The sequence below is a fragment of the Salvelinus fontinalis genome, chromosome 18, assembly GCF_029448725.1.
Source record: "Salvelinus fontinalis isolate EN_2023a chromosome 18, ASM2944872v1, whole genome shotgun sequence".
Classification (NCBI taxonomy): Eukaryota; Metazoa; Chordata; class Actinopteri; order Salmoniformes; family Salmonidae; genus Salvelinus; species Salvelinus fontinalis.
In genome coordinates this window covers 50857992-50880389 of record NC_074682.1, presented here as the reverse complement: position 1 = coordinate 50880389, position 22398 = coordinate 50857992, and the positions used below count along the sequence as shown (strand labels likewise).

At 43.7% G+C, this 22398-nt stretch overlaps 1 protein-coding gene across 4 annotated transcripts in view; it reads left to right on the top strand.

Moving 5' to 3' along the window:
• Positions 1 to 22398, top strand: part of LOC129815714 (solute carrier family 12 member 5-like) — a 317619-nt gene that overhangs the window by 218181 nt on the left and 77040 nt on the right. For all 4 annotated transcript variants that reach the window (XM_055869773.1, XM_055869772.1, XM_055869774.1 and 1 more), the window contains exons 2-3: positions 3319 to 3416; positions 6377 to 6517. In XM_055869773.1, the coding sequence (XP_055725748.1) occupies positions 3319 to 3416; positions 6377 to 6517 (239 nt within the window). The remainder of the gene's footprint in view (positions 1 to 3318; positions 3417 to 6376; positions 6518 to 22398) is intronic.

Here is a 22398-nt window from a genome sequence, read left to right as displayed (position 1 = left end):
AGGCCCTGCCCCTGGTTAAAGAACCAGGGGCATGTATTGCCAGTATACATTGATTTAATTATGTCATATGTTTTACCCCTTACACCACTTTCAATAACTTTGTAGAACAGTCCTGTATGCCAAATAGAATCACATGCTTTTTGGAAGTCGATAAAGCAAGCGTATATTTTGGTATTATTTTGGTGGACATGTTTATCTATCACGGTGTGTAAGGTGTAAATATGATCAGTTGTGCGATGTTTTGGTATAAATCCAATTTGGCTTTTACTCAAGACATTGTGCTTATTAAGGAAGTTTAGAACTCTTACATTGATAATACTACAGAAAACCTTCCCCAGGTTACTGTTCACACAAATACCTCTGTAACTGTTAGGGTCAAATTTGTCTCCGTTCTTAAAGATTGGGGTTATGAGTTCTTGATTCCAGATGTCAGGGAAATAACCTACACTCGGGATCAAATTAAACCGTTGTCACGTTCCTGACCTATTTCTGTTAGTTTGTTGTATGTGTTAGTTGGTCAGGACGTGAGTTTGGGTGGGCATTCTATGTTTTCTGTTTCTATGTTGGTTTATGGGTTGCCTGGTATGGCTCTTAATTAGAGGCAGGTGTTTGGCGTTCCTCTAATTAAGAGTCATATTTAGGTAGGTTGTTTCAGTGTTCTTTGTGGGTGGTTGTCTCCTGTGTCTGTGTTTGTCGCACCATACGGGACCGTTCGGTTTGTTTTGTTCATCGTCATTTTTATGTGTAGGCTATTTTCCCTGTTCGTGCGTTCTTCGTGTTTATGTGAGTTCGTCGTCCAGGTCTGTCTACACCGTTTGTTGTTTTGTTAGTTTAGTCAAGTTCGTGTTTTCTTTAAGAAATCATGTCTTCAAACTCCGCTGCATTTTGGTTCAATCCCTGCTCCTCCTCTTCGGATGAAGAGGAGGAGGAAAACCGTTACAACCGTTTTAATATAGCCAATTGAAATGTTGCACTAGTGAGTTTGAGCATCTCATTTAGGATGCCATCAGGTCTGCATGCCTTTTTAAATTTGAGAGCCTGAAGTTTCTTATAGAGCTCCTGGTCAGTAATTGGGGAGTCCAGTGGATTTTGTTTGTCCTTTATAGCTTTTTCTAATTCATTCAACTTCTCATGAATTTGGCGTTGTTCTGCATTTGTGTCAATTTGAACAGTGTTGTAGAGTGTTTTAAAATGGTTTGTCCATATGTCACCATTTTGTATCGGTAATTCCTCTTGTTTCGATTTTTTTTTGTTTTTTCCAATTTTGCCAGAAGTTGTTTGTGTTTATGGACTCCTCAATTAGTGTCAGCTGCTTGCTGTTGTACTGTGCTTTTTTGGTTCTGAGTGTACGTTTATAGAGTTTTAAAGTCTCACAGTAATGAAGGCGTAATTCACCATTATTTGGGTCTCTGTGCTTTTGGTTGGATAGTGTTCTAAGTTTTTTCCTTATAATTTTACAATCTGCATCCAACCAGTTGTCATCTGAACTTTTTTGTTTTGTTTTTTATCAATTTCAATTGTGCTTCATTTGCCGTTTGCCTGAATATATAGTTAATGTTTTGTACTGCTAGATTGATGCCTTCTTTACTGTGAGTGAATATGGTATCCAAAGTTATCTAAGAGTGTTTGGATATTTTGGTTCCAGGTTGCTTTCTGGTATTCTTCTGTGCTGTTTTGGGCGCATCTGTATGAATTTCTGATGTTGTACAGCTTACTGGGCTGTGAATGTGTGGTTGTTTCCATGTCTGTTCTTTTGAGGAACAACGTAATTTGGCTGTGATCAGACAGAGGTGTTAGTGGCTTGACAGTGAATGAGCTGAGAGAGAAAGGGTCAATGTCTGTGATCATATAGTCTACTGTACTGTGGCCAAGAGGTGAGCAGTAGGTGAATCTCCCCAAAGAGTCCCCCGTAACCTACCATTGCTCTCTCTCTGTCTCTCTCTCTCTCTCTGCCTCTCTCTGTTTGTCCATCTGTCATAAACCCCTCTCTCTTTGTCCATCTGTCATAACCCCCTTTATCCTTCTCTCATAACCCCTTCTCTCTTTCTCTCATAACCCCCCCTCTCTCTCTCTCTCTGTCATAACACCCTCTCCTTCTCTCATAACCCCATGTCTCCTTCTCTCATAACCCTCTCTCTCTGTCATAACACCCTCTCCTTCTCTCAGAAACCCCTCTCTCCTTCTCTCAGAAACCCCTCTCTCCTTCTCTCAGAAACCCCTCTCTCCTTCTCTCAGAAACCCCTCTCTCCTTCTCTCAGAAACCCCTCTCTCCTTCTCTCAGAAACCCCTCTCTCCTTCTCTCAGAAACCCCTCTCTCCTTCTCTCAGAAACCCCTCTCTCCTTCTCTCAGAAACCCCTCTCTCCTTCTCTCAGAAACCCCTCTCTCCTTCTCTCAGAAACCCCTCTCTCCTTCTCTCAGAAACCCCTCTCTCCTTCTCTCAGAAACCCCTCTCTCCTTCTCTCAGAAACCCCTCTCTCCTTCTCTCAGAAACCCCTCTCTCCTTCTCTCAGAAACCCCTCTCTCCTTCTCTCAGAAACCCCATCTCTCCTTCTCTCAGAAACCCCATCTCTCCTTCTCTCAGAAACCCCATCTCTCCTTCTCTCAGAAACCCCATCTCTCCTTCTCTCAGAAACCCCATCTCTCCTTCTCTCAGAAACCCCATCTCTCCTTCTCTCAGAAACCCCATCTCTCCTTCTCTCAGAAACCCCTCTCCTTCTCTACCCCATAGAGAGAGAAGAGTACAGAGAGGGCATGCAGTTAGTGGTGCCCTACCGTCAGCGCACATGGCTGCCTCGGCCTCACTAAAAGACATGACTCCAGGCGAGAGAGGGCGCTATCTGCCATCTTAGATAAGTGCTGGAGGGGGAGAGAAAGCTGTTATAGACTATGTCTGTGCCTTAGTGTTGTAAACAGAGGGATTTTCAAGTGTTTCCTAATGCGACCCTGGCGACAGCACAATGTTTTTGCCCTGGTTTTGAAATGAATATATGTGTTTCAGGGAAGGTCGTCCTTGCAAGTTTCAACTGACAGGCAAGCGAGTGTGAAACTTTGTGGACTTTGTGTATTTTTTTTTAAGTGAGCACTTAACTCGGGCTATCAACCTCGCTGGAAGCCTTGCAGTCCCAAAGCATGACATCACATTAGTTGGCTGTTCAGGGTCACTTGTTTAGGAAATTAAGCTCTGAGAGCCAACGGTTCTGTTTATTCATAAAGACACAGTGGAGAAAAATTTGCATTGTGCATTTTAGGTATTGAATAGAACAGTGATGCATTGTATTGGAACCCATCTGATGAAGGCTTTGTGTTTCTTCTTCTAGGTGATGGGAACCCCAAGGAAAGTAGTCCTTTCATCAACAGCAGTGATGCTACGGAGAAGAGCCAGAAATACGATGGCAAACATATGGCTTTGTTTGAGGTATGTACACAGACACACACATATATAGACACACACACACACATATATAGACACACACACACACACACATATATATATACACACACACACACAGTCACACATATACACAGACAGACACACACACACATAGGCACAGACAGACACACCCATATACACACACAGGCACAGACAGACACACACACATGTATTTGTGCAGAGAGTGATTGAATAAGGGCCCTGACATCGATTAATGAGGGTCATGACTGTTTGAAGGACAAGTGAAAACTTCAGGTGAATAGAAGCACATTTCCAAACAGCTACAGAAATGCCAAGTCTATTTTTTTTTTTCATCTCAAAGGGACTCTCAGTTGAAATTAAGAGTGGTTTGTTACTGTAATACAGTGGGGCAAAAAAGTATTTAGTCAGCCACCAATTGTGCAAGTTCTCCCACTTAAAAAGATGAGAGAGGCCTGTAATTTTCATCATATGTACACTTCATCTATGACAGACAAAATGAGAAAAGAAAATCACATTGTAGGATTTTTAATGAATTTCTTTGCAAATGATGGTGGAAAATAAGTATTTGGTCAATAACAAAAGTTTATCTCAATACTTTGTTATATACCCTTTGTTGGCAATGACAGAGGTCAAACGTTTTCTGTAAGTCTTCACAAGGTTTTCACACACTGTTGCTGGTATTTTGGCCCATTCCTCCATGCAGATCTCCTCTAGAGCAGTGATGTTTTGGGGCTGTTGCTGGGCAACACAGACTTTCAACTCCCTCCAAAGATTTTCTATGGGGTTGAGATCTGGAGACTGGCTAGGCCACTCCAGGACCTTGAAATGCTTCTTACGAAGCCACTCCTTTGTTGCCCGGGCGGTGTGTTTGGGATCATTGTCATGCTGAAAGACCCAGTCATGTTTCATCTTCAATGCCCTTGCTGATGGAAGGAGGTTTTCACTCAAAATCTCACGATACATGGCCCCATTCATTCTTTCCTTTACACGGATCAGTCGTCCTGGTCCCTTTGCAGAAAAACAGCCCCAAAGCATGATGTTTCCACCTCCATGCTTCACAGTAGGTATGGTGTTCTTTGGATGCAACTCAGCATCCTTTGTCCTCCAAACACGACGAGTTGAGTTTTTACCAAAAAGTTCTATTTTGGTTTCATCTGACCATATGACATTCTCCCAATCTTCTTCTGGATCATCCAAATGCTCTCTAGCAAACTTCCGACGGGCCTGGACATGTACTGGCTTAAGCAGGGGGACACATCTGTCACTGCAGGATTTGAGTCCCTGGCGGCAAAGTGTGTTACTGATGGTAAGGCTTTGTTACTTTGGTCCCAGCTCTCTGCAGGTCATTCACTAGGTCCCCCCGTGTGGTTCTTGGATTTTTGCTCATCGTTCTTGTGATCATTTTGACCCCACGGGGTGAGATCTTGCGTGGAGCCCCAGATCGAGGGAGATTATCAGTGGTCTTGTATGTCTTCCATTTCCTAATAATTGCTCCCACAGTTGATTTCTTCAAACCAAGCTGCTTACCTATTGCAGATTCAGTCTTCCCAGCCTGGTGCAGGTCTACAATTTTGTTTCTGGTGTCCTTTGACAGCTCTTTGGTCTTGGCCATAGTGGAGTTTGGAGTGTGACTGTTTGAGGTTGTGGACAGGTGTCTTTTATACTGATAACAAGTTCAAACAGGTGCCATTAATACAGGTAACGAGTGGAGGACAGAGGAGCCTCTTAAAGAAGAAGTTACAGGTCTGTGAGAACCAGAAATCTTGCTTGTTTGTAGGTGACCAAATACTTATTTTCCACCATAATTTGCAAATAAATTCATTAAATCCTACAATGTGATTTTCTGGATTTTTTTCTTTTCATTTTGTCTGTCATAGTTGAAGTGTACCTATGATGAAAATTACAGGCCTCTCTCATCTTTGTAAGTGGGAGAACTTGCACAATTGGTGGCTGACTAAATACTTTTTTTCCCCACTGTATGTAGTTTGTATTCATAGTGCACATTTTATATCTTACACTTGAACAAGTCCCCCATTCACATCGACGGGGCTGTGGAGGAGCGGGTCGAGAGTTCCTAGTGCCTTGGTGTCCACATCACCAACAACTATCATGGTCCAAATACACCAAGACAGTTGTGAAGAGGGCACGACAAAGCCTATTCCCCCTTTAGAAGACTGAAAAAATTTCGCATGGGTTTCCAGATCCTCAAAAAGTCCTACAGCTGCACCATCAAGAGCATCCTGACTGGTTGCATCACCGACCTGGTATGGCAACTGCTCGGCAGCTGACCGTAAAGTGCTACAGAGGGTAGTGCGAACGGCCCAGTTCATCACTGGGGCCAAGCTTCCTGCCATCCAGGACCTCTATACTCGGGGGTGTCAGAGAAAGGCCCAAAAAATTGTCAAAGACTCCAGTCACCCAACTCATAGACTGTTCTCTCTGCTACCGCACGGCAAGTGGTGCCGGAGCACCAAGTCTAGGTCCAAAAGGCTCCATAACAGCTTCTACTCCCAAGCCATAAGACTGCAGAATAATTAATAAAATGGCCACCCGGACAGTTTGCATTGACACCCCCCCCCTCTCCCATTTATGCATCAATATGCTCACTACATTGCCTGCTACGGTAATGTTTTATTTAAGCAATAAGGGGATGTGGTATATGGCCAATATACCACGGCTAAGGGCTGTCCTTATGCATGACGCAACGCGAAGTGCCTGGAAACAGCCCTTAGCCGTGGTATATTGGCCATATACCACAAACCCACGAGGTGCCTTATTGCTATTATAAACTGGTTACCATTGTAATTAGAGTAGTAAAAATAAAAGTTTCGTCATACCCGTTGTATATGGTCTGATATACCATGGCTGTCAGCCAATCAGCATTTAGGGCTTGAACCACCCAGTGTATAATATGGAATTGACCATTTTCTATGTTATCCTATGTGTGTCAATGCACTCTGCAGGAGGAGATGGAGACTAGTCCCATGGTATCAACCATGATCAGTAGCCTGGCCAACTACTCCAGTCTCCCCCAGGGCAGCAAGGAGCACGAGGAGGAGGCAGACAATGAGGAGGAAGACAAAAAGAAGAAGAAACCTGTCAAGGTAAGGTGCCGTTACAGCACTGGTCAGTCAAACCTGCAACACATCACTGGTCAGTCAAACCTGCAACACATCACTGGTCAGTCAAACCTGCAACACATCACTGGTCAGTCAAACCTGTAACACATCACTGGTCAGTCAAACCTGTAACACATCACTGGTCAATCAAACCTGCAACACAGCACTGGTCAATCAAACCTGTAACACATCACTGGTCAATCAAACCTGTAACACATCACTGGTCAATCAAACCTGTAACACAGCACTGGTCAATCAAACCTGGAACACATCACTGGTCAATCAAACCTGGAACACAGCACTGGTCAGTCAAACCTGGAACACATCACTGGTCACTGAGCCGCCAGGCACATAACACAAAACCAATCAGTCAGGTCCATGTACACTGTGAAGGTACGTTTCGGTTAAAGTAAAAAATGAACACGTAGTCAGGTCCAAAATTATGCCAGGAGGCTAAAACTTAGCCTCAAGTGTATCTTTAAGCAAGCACACATACACACCCCCAAGCACACATACACACCCCCAAGCACACATACACACCCCCAAGCACGCATAAACACCCCCAAACACGCATAAACACCCCCAAGCACGCATAAACACCCCCAAGCACGCATAAACACCCCCAAGCACGCATAAACACCCCCAAGCACGCATAAACACCCCCAAGCACGCAAAAACACCCCCAAGCACGCAAAAACACCCCCAAGCACGCATAAACACCCCCAAGCACGCATAAACACCCCCAAGCACGCATAAACACCCCCAAGCACGCATAAACACCCCAAGCACGCATAAACACCCCCAAGCACGCATAAACACCCCCAAGCACGCATAAACACCCCCAAGCACGCATAAACACCCCCAAGCACACACAAACACCCCCAAGCACACACAAACACCCCCAAGCACACACAAACACCCCCAAGCACACACAAACACCCCCAAGCACACACAAACACCCCCAAGCACACACAAACACCCCCAAGCACACACAAACACCCCCAAGCACACACAAACACCCCCAAGCACACACAAACACCCCCAAGCACACACAAACACCCCCAAGCACACACAAACACCCCCAAGCACACACAAACACCCCCAAGCACACACAAACACCCCCAAGCACACACAAACACCCAAGCACACACAAACACCCCCAAGCACACACAAACACCCCCAAGCACACATACAAACCCATAAAGAAATGGTTAATTGACCACAAAATCAACATTTTGAAATGACTGTCTGTCTCCTGACTTTTTAACATTTATTTTGAATTGCACTTTTGAACTAGGCAAGTCAGTTAAGAGCAAATTCTTATTTACAATGACGGCCTACCCCCGGCCAAGCCCGTACGATGCTGGGCCAATTTTGTGCCATCCTATGTGACTCCCAATCACGTGATACAGCCTGGATTCTAACCAGGGTGTCACCAGGGTGTAGTGATGCCTCAAGCACTGAGATGCAGTGCCTTAGACCGCTGTGCCACTCAGGACTTGAACCCCATTGAAAACCTGTGGTTTGAATTGAAGAGGGCAGTCCATAAGTACAGACAAAAGAGATCAAGAATGTGGAAAGATTCTGTATGGAGGAATGGTCTATAATCCCTTCCAATGTGTTCTCTAATCTCAGAAAACATTTGAGAAAAAGGCTCAGTGCCATTATCCTTGCAAGGTGAGGTATTGAAAACAGGGGTGCCAATAATTTTGACCCCTATCTTTTTGAGATTTTGTTTTATTACTTGTTAAACAAAATTGATTTCTCTGAGCATTTGTATTAGTATACTTGAGCATACCTACATAGCTCAGTATTTGTGTTATTTCATACAGTCCTTTTCTGCTCATCTTTATCAATAATAATAATTTTGGGCCTTACTGTATGATGGCTGTGTTATGGCAATGGACAGTGAAAGACTTAAGTCAGAGACTGGAGTGTCAACATATGGCTCTGTCAGATATGTAACACAGTCTGTGTTGGTCGATAGCGAATTCTGTTTACTCCCTACTGGTCTACGCTGAGGTTTCCTGTGAGAGTGTTGTGCTATGTTGTCAGAGAAGTGTCCAAGCGTTGCCAGTCAACCATGTGGGAATGCCTGATCTGTCTCCCAGATGACAGCCCTCAGTGAATTTTGACCCTGGGCTGTCTCAGTGTCTGGCCAATGAGGAGAGCTGCCTAACAGGCCTGCCTAGTTAAGAGCCTGACTCAAGACCTTTTCACCCTGGGCTTTTCCCCATCTATTTCTGTTATGGTTTCTTTCCACATATCATTATTGGTTCTTTTTCCAGTCTCCCTATTTACCTTCCTCCTTCTTTCAGTCCTTTCTCCCTGGATGTCACCTGACCCTCTGAAAGATCCCCTTCTACCTGGATGTCACCTGACCCTCTGTAAGGTCCCCTTCTACCTGGATGTCACCTGTCTCTCTGTAAGGTCCACTTCTACCTGGATGTCACCTGTCTCTCTGTAAGGTCCCCTTCTACCTTGATGTCACCTGTCTCTCTGTAAGATCCCCTTCTACCTTGATGTCACCTGTCTCTCTGTAAGATCCCCTTCTACCTGGATGCCACCTGACCCTCTAAGGTCCACTTCTACCTGGATGTCACCTGACCCTCTGTAAGGTCCACTTCTACCTGGATGTCCCCTGTCCCTCTGTAAGATCCCCTACCTGGATTTCACCTGTCTCTCTGTAAGACCCCCTTCTACCTGGATGTCACCTGTCTCTCTGTAAGGTCCTTGCTACTTTTCCCTCTATATATTGGATTCAGTACTCCTCTAACGCTATCGCCAGGCGGAAGGGGCTAATCATTCCCGTGTCGCCTTCCCCAGCCCTTCGATACTTAAATAACCTGCTCGCTACGCCAAGCAGCTGCTTCTCCAATCAGCAGCCCTTTCCGAAGGCAATCTCCCCATCACCATGAGAGGCTTTTCATTAACGCAGCCGATGGAATTTTATCATTCCGACAGCGATCCCTTTCTCTCTCCTCTCCTCTTTCCTCTCTCTCTCTGCTTCATCAGCAGCCGCTGGAGTATGGCAGCCAGAGCGTTTCGTACGGTGCGGTGTGAAAAGAGAGATTAGAGGGTTTTCATACCATGCAACATCAGGGAACAGTCTGGAGGTTGTCTGGGTTAAGAAGGAAACCGTTCTGCCGATCTGTGGGGGGAGTCTTTTCCTGTCCGAGTTTCTATTGGGAAGAATTAAAACGGTGTGTTGAAAAGTACTCCATCCCAGTCTCTAATGTGTTTTTCTCTTCCATGTCATGTGTTTTTTACAATGCCTCTTCCCTTTCTCATTAGAAGCCCCAGTCTGACATTAGTATTCACGGTGGTAGCCTTGCGAAGTTTGTATCTTGAGTAATGTTGCTTTGTATTATACTACAGTTGCGTCTGCAGTTTGTCAGTGTTGATAGTCGAGCAGAGAATTCAAAGCTTACGTGTGTCCCTACTTAGCAAACTGAAAGTGTGGTTAAAACCAAGCAGTCTTCATGGATTTCTTGTAGCAGCACCAGAATATTCCAGCAAACAGGAATGTCCATTTATGAAGCATTTAGTCCCATGGGAATGTCCAGTAGGTAGGAAGTAAATAGGATGTTGTTGCTGCAGGCCTGCAGCACTGAATGTTCTGCCTAGATAATTGGCTAAATCACACACATGCACATATAGACATAGGCAGGCACCTTTACCACCCATGAACAAACACATCCCTCTTCCCCCTTTCTCTCACCTCCCTTCTTTCTCTCTCACACACTCACATACACACCTTAACACACATACAAACATTTCCTCTCCTCGCCCCACTCCCTCCTTCTCTCTCTCCTCCTTCCCCTACCTATCTCTCTCTCTCTTCCTCTCTGTCTCTCTCTCTCTCTTCCTCTCTGTCTCTCTCTCTTCCTCCTCTCTCTCCTCCTTCCCCTACCTCTCTGTCTCTTCGCTCCCACACAAACAAACACACACACAAACATGCCGCAGGTTAATCCATACCCATGGGCAGACATTCGGAGAGTTATATGATGCCTTCTTTCCTCTCTCTCTCCTCCTCTTTAATAATTCACCTGAGCTGAAACACATTAGCCCTGTCAGTTCCTGTCTGGTCGACAGAGCGTGAAGACGGCATTACAAGCTCTTAGCCTCCCCCCCGTTCTCCATTCCCCATCCCATGTCTTCACACACCTCTCCTTGCACCTCAACAACTTTTATTGCGTTAGAAGTCGAGGTACAGTATCTGTGTTCGCTCAGCCTTCTATAGATACACACGGCGAGGAGCGGCTTAGCGTAACCACGCCCCGAGTAGGATACTCCTGTTACTCCCATGTAATTAGCCTAACTTTGGCGTCATCCTAAGAAAACTACGGACACTTTCTTGTTTCAATAAACGTTTTCAGCAGCCTCACGTGTCGTTACTATCATACTTGGCTGTCACAACAACAAATAAAGATATAAAACTGTTTCATTATACTTATGTCACTGTTTGTTTACCCCTAACTTTTTCGCCTGCTAGCTGACATTAGCTGACTGGCTAGCAATATAAATTAATCTCAATCTAATTGGCTAGTTGTCACGATCGTCAACGGGACTGAGAGAGGACCAAGGCGCAGCGCGTGGAAAGTACATCTTCTTTATTTTTAAAGAAGGAAAAAACAAAACAACAAACAGAACAGACGACCGTGAAGCTATACAAACATCAGTGCTGACACAACACTTCGACATAGACAATTCCCCACAACCAGCTAAAGCCTATGGTTGCCTTAAATATGGCTCCCAATCAGAGACAACAATAACCAGCTGTCTCTAATTGAGACCCAATTCAGGCAACCATAGACTTTCCTAGAACCTACACTCAACCATAGACACAGCTAGACACATTCACTCAACACAAACCCATACACTACACCCAACACCCCCTTTACCATATAACCACCCAAAACCGACAAAACACAAACATTCCCCATGTCACACCCTGGCCTAACTAAAAATAATTAAGAAAACAAAGAATACTAAGGCCAGGGCGTGACACTAGTCTTACAGCCAATTTATACTTGATCCGAAAATGTGGTCGGACGCTCTGTATGGATGGTGTGACGCAATTGCGGAGCCTCCGGAGGCATGCAGAGGCCAAACTGAGCTCCGTACCGCATAGCTGTGAGCCTTCCAAATGTTGTAACAATGCGGAGGGCTCTGTATAGCTCCGCACTGACATGATTGGTTGACGGTAGGTGGGGGCGGGAGGTCCTGTAAACTCACTTCCTTGACAACAGCTCTCTGCTGCTCTGCGAAACTCAAGAAGTATGAATGTCCAGATTTCTGTATCACCTTAAATGCTGCACAGCCAATGCAGACGTCGGATTGACCATGCAGCACCTTTTAGTGGCGTAACTACTTCCAGTCATAGATGAGAATAACGCTGCATTGCATAACCGCCATTTTACCGTTTCATTACCAATTCTTCTATTTTATGTGTTTTTGTTGCGCTGTTCTTAACTTTTTTTGTCGATGATGTTTCCGCCATCGTTTCCTATGACCGAACTAAGCTTCTGTACATCAGAACAGCGATCACTAATTATGATTTGGATGAAGATTTCTTCTTGAACGAGTTGTAAGAGCAGGACATACCGCTCAGCCCAGACCAGGCCCTAATCCCTGAGACACAGAAAAGAAAAAGGCAGATTAAGAGAGGCCAACTTGTGGGCCCCCTGACCAAACCGCCACTACCCTTCATTCTATTGGCCAATGTACTGGATGAACTCTAAGACTATCCTATCAACGGGACCTGAAGAACTGGAATATCCTACAATTCACAGAGTCGTGGCTGAACAAGGACATGGATAATATATATCTAGCTGTTTTTCGGCAGGACAGAACGGCAGCATCAGCAAAGCTCAAACGAGGAGGTGGGTTTCTTTGTTAACAGTCTCAGGTTCTCCTCGCCTGAGTTAGAATACCTCATGATAAGATAGTTTTCATCTATATTTTTCATAGCCGTCTATTTAACACCACAAACTAATGCTGGCATTAAGACCGCACTCAACGAGCTGTATAAGGCCATAAACAAACAAGAAAATGCTCAACCAGAGGCGTAGCTCCTAGTGGTCGTTGATTTTAATACAGGAAAAGATAAATCCGTTTTACCTCATTTCTACCAGCAACGTCTTGTGTGCAACTAGAGGCAAAACAAACTCTAGACCACCTTTAATCCACACACAGAGACACGTACAAAGCTCTCCCTCGCCCTCCATTTGGGAAATCTCACCATAACTCTATCCTCCTGATTCCTGCTTTCAAGCAAAAACTCCAACAGGAAGTACCATTGACGCGCTCAATACTGAAGTGGTCAGATGAAGCGCTTGCTAAGCTACAGGACTGTTTTGCTAGCGCAGACTGGAATACGTTGCGGGATTTATCCGATAGCATTGATGCGTTTACCACATCGGTCACCGGCTTCATTAAGTGCATCGACATCGTCCTCCCCACATTAACCGTACATACATATCCCAACCAGAAGCCATGGATTACGGGCAACATTCGTACTCAACTAAAGGCTAGAGCTGCTGCTTTCAAAGAGCGGGACACCAATCCGGATGCTTATAAGAAATCCCACTACGCCCGCCGACAAACCATCACACAGACAAAGCATCAATACAGGACTAAGATTGAATCCTACTACACTGGCTCTGACGCTTGTCGGATGTGACAGCAGGGCTTGCACACTATCACGGATTACAAAGGGAAACCCAGCCGCAAGCTGCCCAGTGACACGAGTGTACCAGATGAGCTAAATGCCTTCTATGCTCGCCTCGAGGCAAGCAACACTGAACCATGCATGAGAGCTGTTTCGGACAACTTTGTGATCATGCTCTCTGTAGCCGATGTAAGACCTTTCAACAGGTTAACATTCACAAGGCCTCAGGGCCAAACGGATTACCAGGATACGTACTCTGAGCATGCGCTGCCGTCTAGTGTCTTCACTAACATTTCCAATCTCTCCCTGACCCAGTCTGTAATACCTACATCAGGGATCATCAACTAGATTCAGCCGTGGGCTGATTTTTTTATTGTGTGGATGGTCAGGGGGCTGGAACATAATTGACCATAAGAAGCCCAAACAGATATAATATTTGACAAAAATATTATAATTTCAGACCTTGCTTACATTTATATACGATCACATATATCTCTCTATTAGGTGTGGGAATACTTTGGAACAGATTTTCAAAATTAAAATAACTTTGAGCTGATTTGCTTATGTCTTTTATGTCCAACAATTTCGGGGGCCAAATACAATCACTGCCACTTGGGGAACCCTGACCTACATGCTTCAAGCAGACCACCTTGATCCCTGTGCCCAAGAATGTCAAGGTAACCTGTCTAAATGACTAGAGCCCCATAGCACTCACATCTATAGCCATGAAATGCTTTGAAAGACTGGTCATGTCTCACATCAACACCATCCTTCCAGACACCCTGGATCCACTCCAATTCACACACCGCTCCAAAAGATCTGCAGATGATGCCATTTCTGTTGCACTCCACACTGGCCTTTCCCACCTGGACAAGAGGAACACTGTTAGTGTACACATGTTGTTTACGAAGCATGTGACGAATAACATTTGATTTGAGTCTTTGCCTGGCCTTGAACAGTCTAGGTATTTAGAAATGTTTATTTTTGTTGGCTTGCCTATATGACCTTTCAACTTGCCGGAGACCAGCTGGGTAGACCACCCTACCAAATGGCCCAAAGTAGCCAGTTCATAAAACCTCATTTGGTGGTCTTTTCTCCTACTATTGTTCAAACAAAACAGTACGCAACAGCTTTTCGGCATCTTAGCTATAAAAGCAGGGTTAGTTAGCTAGCTGAAGAAAGTCAGGCTCTTTGGCTGATAATTGTGACGTTGTCGGGTTATGAGTAAAGTAGGCAATTTAACATGGGAGTATTGGGTGTACCCTACGGCTGTACCCCACTCCGGATTGTGGTCACGTTCAGTCACGCCTCGCCGTGTGTATCTATATTATTGCTTCAATCCTACAGTAATTTATACCCCCAGCTATTTCAGCTTTTTCTTATTCTTTCTTCCAGACAGTTGCTGCTGTAGTAAATCAAAGTCTGCTCTTCTCTCTTCTCCTCAGCAACAGGTACCTTCCCTCCTTTCTTCTTCTCTTCTCTCCTTCTCTATTTTTTCCTCAGCAACAGGTACCTTCCCTCCTTTTTTCTTCTCTCCTTCTCTTCTATTTCCTTATATCCTTCTGTCTTCAGCTGTACCTACCCTCCTCGTTTTTCTCGTTACCCTGCAGCTAGGTCATCCACTATCTCTCCTTTCTTTAACCTGTTCTTCTCCCTTCGCATTTCCTACTTCCCATTTCTCCTCATCCAAAAACAGGAAAAGGCCTCTGTAGATCCTCTTAGCTGCCTACACCCTACATGACACACAACACTTAAAGGGATACTTTGGGATTTTGGCAATTAAGTCCTTTATCTCCTTCCCCAGAGTCAGATGAAGCCCTTTATCTCCTTCCCCAGTGTCAGATGAACTCGTGGATACCATTTTCATGTCTCTGCGTCCAGTATGAAGGAAGGGAGGACAGGAGGTAGGACGAAAGGAAGGGGGCAGTCCCTCTCCTTACATACTTATTCTATATTGGAGAGAGGCAGGAAAGTCGGAAGGTCTGTGTTAGAAGTGTGACAGATTCCAACACACACCGATATGTGCTCTGAAGGCAGCAATGCTAACAGCTAAACCACTCCAGGCCTCCCGGGCCATGAAGGGTGCATTTGGAAAGAATCCCCATCAGCCTCTAGAGTGTTTGTGTCTGTGGAGAATAAGGGGTCTGTGAGTGGTCTCAGGTGGCGGAGGGTCTAGTGAGGGGGTGACTGGGTAAGGGGCGTGGAGAGGGGGCACCTGGGTAGTAAACTAAGTGGTGAGCTGGTCCTGAAGCAGCTGTTCCGAGGGAGGTGGAGCCTGCTGTGGGACCACCGCACCTGAGCCAGATAGAACTGGGCTGACTGCGTATCCCAGAGGGCCATGGGGCAGCTGTCTCTCCTCACCGCCGCGGCGCCAACCTGTAGCGGTTATGCTGTTGCTGCTCTCGCCGCTCTCGGCTATTTCGGCTCACACCGTCTCAAGGGAAATCACGCCGCTGGCTACCAGACAATTTTTAATTGGCCTCACTAGTTCTACAGATTCTAGGAGTCTAGGTCTGAGATTGTACTGCTCTCCTGGTCCAGGAAGGAAAATGCCAATTGACTGAGAATGGAAGTGGAGCTCTATATAAACAGAGGCTTTGGTTCCCTCCGCCACCATAGGGAGTATATCGATTCAATAGAAGCAAGCGTCCCATCTGCTGTGGCTGTTCCTCAATGTAAACTCATTTAGACACGTTCTTTTTGTTTTGCTATTCGTTTTGTCTTCTGAATCTTGTGGACTTTTGTCCATTCTTAACAAGTGTATCGTGTAGGCTACAGAACACTGTCTCTCTGCCAAGTAGCTTTATAATTCTCTTAGTGAGAATGACCCTGTCTGTGTCCCAAATGGCACCCTATGGACCCTAATCAAAAGTAATGCACTATCTAGGGAATAGGGTTCCATTTGGGAAGGGAAATGGGAAATGGGAAACCTAGTCAGTTGCACAACTGAATGCATTCAACTGAAATATGTCTTCCGCATTTAACCCAACCCGTCTGAATCAGAGAGGTGTGGGAAGCGGGCCCTATGTTGTAAACAGTATTGAAAAGCTTATGGATTGACATTTTTTCACAGCTTTTTGCCAATCCGTGGATGTTTGCAGGGATGTACAAAATATTAAGGACACATGCTCTTTCCATGACATAGACTGACCAGGTGAATCCAGGGGAAAGCTATGATCCCTTATTGATGTCACCTGTTAAATCCACTTCAATCAGCGTAGATGAAGGAGAGGAGACATGTTAAAGAAGGATTTTTAAGCCTTGAGACAATTGAGACATGGATTGTGTATGTGTGCCATTCAGAGAGTGAATGGGCAAGACAAAATATTTAACTGCCTTTGAACAGGGTATGGTAGTAGGTCCTAGGCGCAATGCTGCTGGATTTTTCACGCTCAACATTTCCCCAAGTGTATCAAGAATGGTCCACCACCCAAAGGACATCCAGCCAACTTGAAACAAATGTGGGAAGCATTGGAGTCAACATGGACCAGCATCCCTGTGGAATGCTTTCAATACCTTGTAGAGTCCATGCCCTAACAAATTAAGGCTGTTCTGAGGGCAACAAGAGGGTGCAACTCAGTATTAGGAAGGTGTTCTTAATGTTTAGTACTCTCAGTGTATTGCTGAAAATGACATCTGCCGTACGGAGAGCAGCTACAGATGGCTATCTCACTTTGATTGTACAGTTGAAGTCGGAAGTTTACATACACTTAGGTTGGAGTCATTAACTCGTTTTTCAACCACTCCACAAATGTCTTGTTAACAAACTATAGTTTTGGCAAGTCGGTTAGGACATCTACTTTGTGCGTGATACGAGTAATTCTTCCAACAATTGTTTACAGACAGATTATTTCACTTACAATTCACTGTATCACAATTCCAGTGGGTCAGAAGTGTCCATACACTAAGTGGACTGTGCCTTTAAACAACTTGGAAAATTCCAGAAAATGATGTCATGGCTTTAGAAGCTTCTGATAGGCTAATTGACATAATTTGAGTCAATTGGACGTGTACCTGTGGATGTATTTCAAGGCCTACCTTCAAACTCAGTGCCTCTTTGCTTGACATTATGGGAAAATTAAAAAAAAAATCAGCCAAGACCTCAGAAAAAGAAATGTAGACCTCAGACAAGTCTGGTTCATCCTTGGGAGCAATTTCCAAACTCCTGAAGGTACCTGTGAAGGTTTTCTTCCAGGGGTAAAGGAGAGGACCAAAATGCAGCGTAGCCAGTGCTCAACATGTTTAATTAAACAATAACCATGAACACTTAACAAATAACAAAATAACAAACCGTGAAAACCGAGACAGTCCTATCTGGTGCAGAACAAACACTGAGACAGGAAACAAACACCCACAAAACACCAGTGAAACCCTGGCTGCCTTAGTATGACTCTCAATCAGAGACAAACGATACACACCTGTCTCTAATTGAGAATCATACCAGGCCGAACACAAAACCCCACATAGAAATAGAAAACATAGACTGCCCACCCAACACTCACGCCCTGACCAATAAAGACATATAAAACAAGAGAAAACAGGTCAGGAATGTGACAGTACCACGTTCATCTGTACACACAATAGTACGCAAATATAAACACCATGGGACTACACAGCCGTCATTCCACTTAGGAAGGAGACGTGTTCTGTCTCCTCGAAATTAACGTACTTTGGTGCGAAAAGTGCAAATCAATCTCAGAACAACAGCAAAGGACCTTGTGAAGATGCTGGAGGAAATAGGTACAAAATAATTGTTAGAGGAATTTCTTTTCACTTATTCTTTAACCAATTCAATTAAATGACTCAGTCTGTTATATCAGGATTTGTAAGATACTGATAAAAATAAAAACAAACTGAGGCCCAGTCTACAATAGTCAAATATTTATTTACGGAAACGTTCTGACGTGCACAGTACAAGACCTTCAATTTATAGTGACACACATACTTCCACACAAACCATCAAATCCGCCCGCCAATAGAGTTTAGGGGAGTCCGTGAGAACAGCGTCTTCCTGCCTGAGATAGGGAGAGACCTGGGACTGGGAAGTTCTCTGTGTCCCAGCCAAGGTCGCCCCGAATCTGGCTCAGACAGACTGTCTGTTATCAAAATACTGTCCCCAAAACATTGATTCTGACTAAGAACTATACTCCAGGATATATTATTATTCCCCTGACTAAAACCATCACACAGTATTATAATAATCAAATGATTCTAACACTTACATAAATGCATTATAATAGTCTAATGATTCAAATCAATTTCATACAATCAAATGGCTAATCAATTTCATACAATCACATGGTTTCAGACTTATGGTTTCAGGAGTGTAACATTCTAATCATTTATTAAAACACATTTCCTTATCAATAATCCACATCCAAAACAAGTCTTATATCAACATAACCTGAAAGGCCGCTCAGCAAGGAAGAAGCCACTGGTCCAAAACTGCCATATAAAAGCCAGACTACAGTTTGTACCTGCACATGGGGACAAAGATCATACTTTTTTGAGAAATGTCCTCTGGTCTGATGAAACAAAAATAGAACTGCTTGGCCATAATGACCATCGTTATGTTTGGAGGAAAAAGGGGGATGCTTGCAAGCCGAAGAACACCATCCCAACCGTGAAGCACAGGGTGGCAGCATCATGCTGTGGGGGTGCTTTGCTGCAGGAGGGATTGGTGCACTTCATAAAATAGATGGCATCATTAGGAAGGAAAATTATGTGCATATATTGAAGCAATATCTCAAGACATCAGTCAGGAAGTTAAAGCTTGGTCGCAAATGGGTCTTCCAAATGGACAATGACCCCAAGCATACTTCCAAAGTTGTGGCAAAATGGCGTAAGGACAACAAAGTCAAGGTATTGGAGTGGCCATCACAAAGCCCTGACCTCAATCCTATCCACAAATCCATTTGTGGGCAGAACTGAAAAAGCGTGTGCAAGCAAGGAGGCCTAGAAACCTGACTCAGTTACACCAGCTCTTTAGGAGGAATGGGCCAAAATTTACCCAACTTATTGTGGGAAGCTTGTGGAAGGCTACCCAAAACATTTGACCCAAGTTAATGTCACGCCCTGGCCTTAGTATTCTTTGTTTTCATTATTATTTTAGTTAGGTCAGGGTGTGACATGGGGAATGTTTGTGTTTTGTCTCGTCTTGGGTGGTTATATGGTAAAGGGGGTGTTGGGTTTAGTGTATGGGTTTGTGTTTAGTGAATGTTTCTAGGTATGTCTATGGTTGCCTGAGTGGTTCTCAATCAGAGACAGATGTCTTTCATTTGTCTCTGATTGGGAGCCATATTTAAGGCAGCCATGGGCATCATGTGTTTGTGGGTAATTGTCTATGTTGAACGTTTGTTGCTTGTCTGTGCACTAACGTCTGTTGCTTCACGTTCGTTTTGTTGTTTTGTTTCAGTTTATGTATAGTGTTCGTTTCGTGTTTTCTCTCTCTTCTAAATATAGAAGATGTATTTTTCACACGCTGCGCCTTGGTCCACTCTCTCTCACGAAGATGATCGTGACAGTTAAACAATTTAAAGGCAATGCTACCAAATACTAATTGAGTGTGTGCAAACTTCTGACCCACTGGGAATGTGATGAAAGAAATAAAAGCTGAAATAAATCATTTTCTCTACTATTATTCTGACATTTCACATTCTTAAAATAAAGTGGTGATCCTAACTGACCAAAGACAGGGATTTTTTACTAGGAATAAATGTCAGGAATTATGAAAAACTGAGTTAAAATGTATTTGGCTAAGGTGTATGTAAACTTCCGACTTCAACTGTATGTGTATTTGTCCACCCAGGGTGAAGGGTGCTGTTGAGGATAATGCAGATAGTTGCCAGAAAGAGCCCATTGATATCCACATACAGTGCACTACATTTGACCAGGGTCCGTACTCTGCAAGTTTGGATATAGTAACTATGATGGATGCCTAACCAGGCCGTCGCTGTACAGCTCGGCTCAGCACGGCTCGGCACTGCTCGGAACGGCACGGCTAGGCACGGCTCGGCACTGCTCGGAACGGCACGGGTAGGCACGGCTCGGCTCAGTAGTGTGAAAATGGTATTAGAGGGCATAATGATGCAGCTATCAAATGGAATTCTTCACTGGTTGAAGATTTCCCCCCGGTTGATACTTTTTGGTCACATTTTTGACACATTAATACGGTGTCCATATTATGACTGCCTCAGTCCCAGCAGGACTTGTTCTACTATGGAAACCTGTACATAAAAGTCAGTTGGGGAAGTCAGAAATTACGAGTACTTCTCAGAGACATTTTTTTGTGGAGGGGTGGTATGTTGATTTGACTGCCATCAAACGGGGCGGTTGTGCAAAGGACAGGAAGTTAGCAAAGCGCTACATAATTCTACATCATACTACCCCAAAAGTCATTGAATACCTGTATAATTAATAATGACAAATGTTTTCGTCAGATCATTTATTATTCCATGCTTGATTAAAAATCCACTTTATTCTCCTGCGTTATTTACATTTAAAGAGCAATATTTAACCATATGCCTATTTTAATCACATATGAACCTCACTTTTGGTTCACACAACATTTGAGAAACAATTATTTTGTTTAGACCAAACAGACATTCTTAGATCTATCTTTGTGTTTCTTTCACTCATTTTGCTTCGGGGAAAGGTCAAAACAAATCCATTAAGCTCATGATAATTCAATCTAATATATAATAACCTGACATAATACAGTACCACTGCTTCCGAATTGAAATCACTAGTTACCATACAAACTGTATTAATCTAGTAATTGGAGCTATTACTGTAAATGTTATATCGGTGAAATGGAATGCAGCCTAGACTATGCTAATTATAACATTTGAGGGAGGTAAAGTTGAAGGCACTATAACTATGTTAATCACAAAACCGAGTAACCAATTCTGTCAAAAGTCTTGACACAAATTCAACAGCAATCTCTAAAGAAGTGGTAGTGAACTTTGGAGATTGAATTTAGAATAGAAACAAAGTAACTTTATTGAGATTCTTGCCTCGTTGACAGTGATAAACAGCCTTTCCCCGCACACTGAAGGCCACAGCCGCAGTACCTCTCTCATTTGCATAACCCTGACAACAGGCAAACAGCGGGAGGCATTACCATATGGAGAGAGAGAGATTACAAAGATGGATGATGTTTGTTCTTCGCCGCTCCCATAGGCAACCTGAGGTTTTGATCTTTGATTAAAGGTGAATTAAATTCCCAGTACTAATAAACATCCCTGTGGTGTAGCTTGGTGGTGCAAAAGAGGAGTTCAAAGAATAGGTGTTAGGTGAACTGTCTGATTAAACCCAACAAATAGACAATAGGTGTTAGGTGAACTGTCTGATACATTTTTTTTTAAACAAATTAACAAAAACTGGTCAGCTAGTGTCAGCTTCACTTCCTGTGATCCCTAAGGACAGTATTTGTAATTATTAGGGATCCCCATTAGCCAAGGCAGCAGCTACTCTAAGGGACAAAATAGAGAGAGGGGGAGCTAGGCTAGAAGAAGATGTTCAACAAAACATATGGGTCTTAATCCTACTTGAGGCACGCTTAATCCTACTTGAGGCGTGAATCCAAAATAAGGATTTGGCCCAGATTAATTAAATTCAGGATTACCCCATCCTAGAGGCAGAAACAATCCGTACCGCAATAAATTGTTTTGAATTAATGTGATAACAATAAATACATTTTTGTATTATCCTTTAAACTACTACTAACTAGTTTGATGGTTGTGGCCCTCAATTGTCTCATTAATAGTCACATTTCATTTCAAACTTCACACATTTCTCTACTTCTTTTCATGAACGATAACAGCAAAATGCCTGCGATGTGATCATGGTTGGTGTCGATAATTTGTAGTTTTTGGTTAATCATCCCATTTCTACTCCAGTCTGTCTACACAGCGAGTTTCATCAGCGTTTCACACGTGGTGAGCTTTTTCTACTTTGAACTCTGCATGTGTACTTGGCCTGTTGTTTCTTGCAAAAAATGGAATATAATTATATTTATGTGACTTGTCAACTCTCCAAAACAGGCTCTTACTATTTGAAGCCCAGCCTCTCAAATCAAACTACATCACATTAGACCTTAATATTCATTTAATGTCAGGCATTCGTCAGGACTCCCTTTTTTTCAGAAGATGATTTATTTACAAAGTCTAGTTTCTCCACTCAGCAGCTGCTG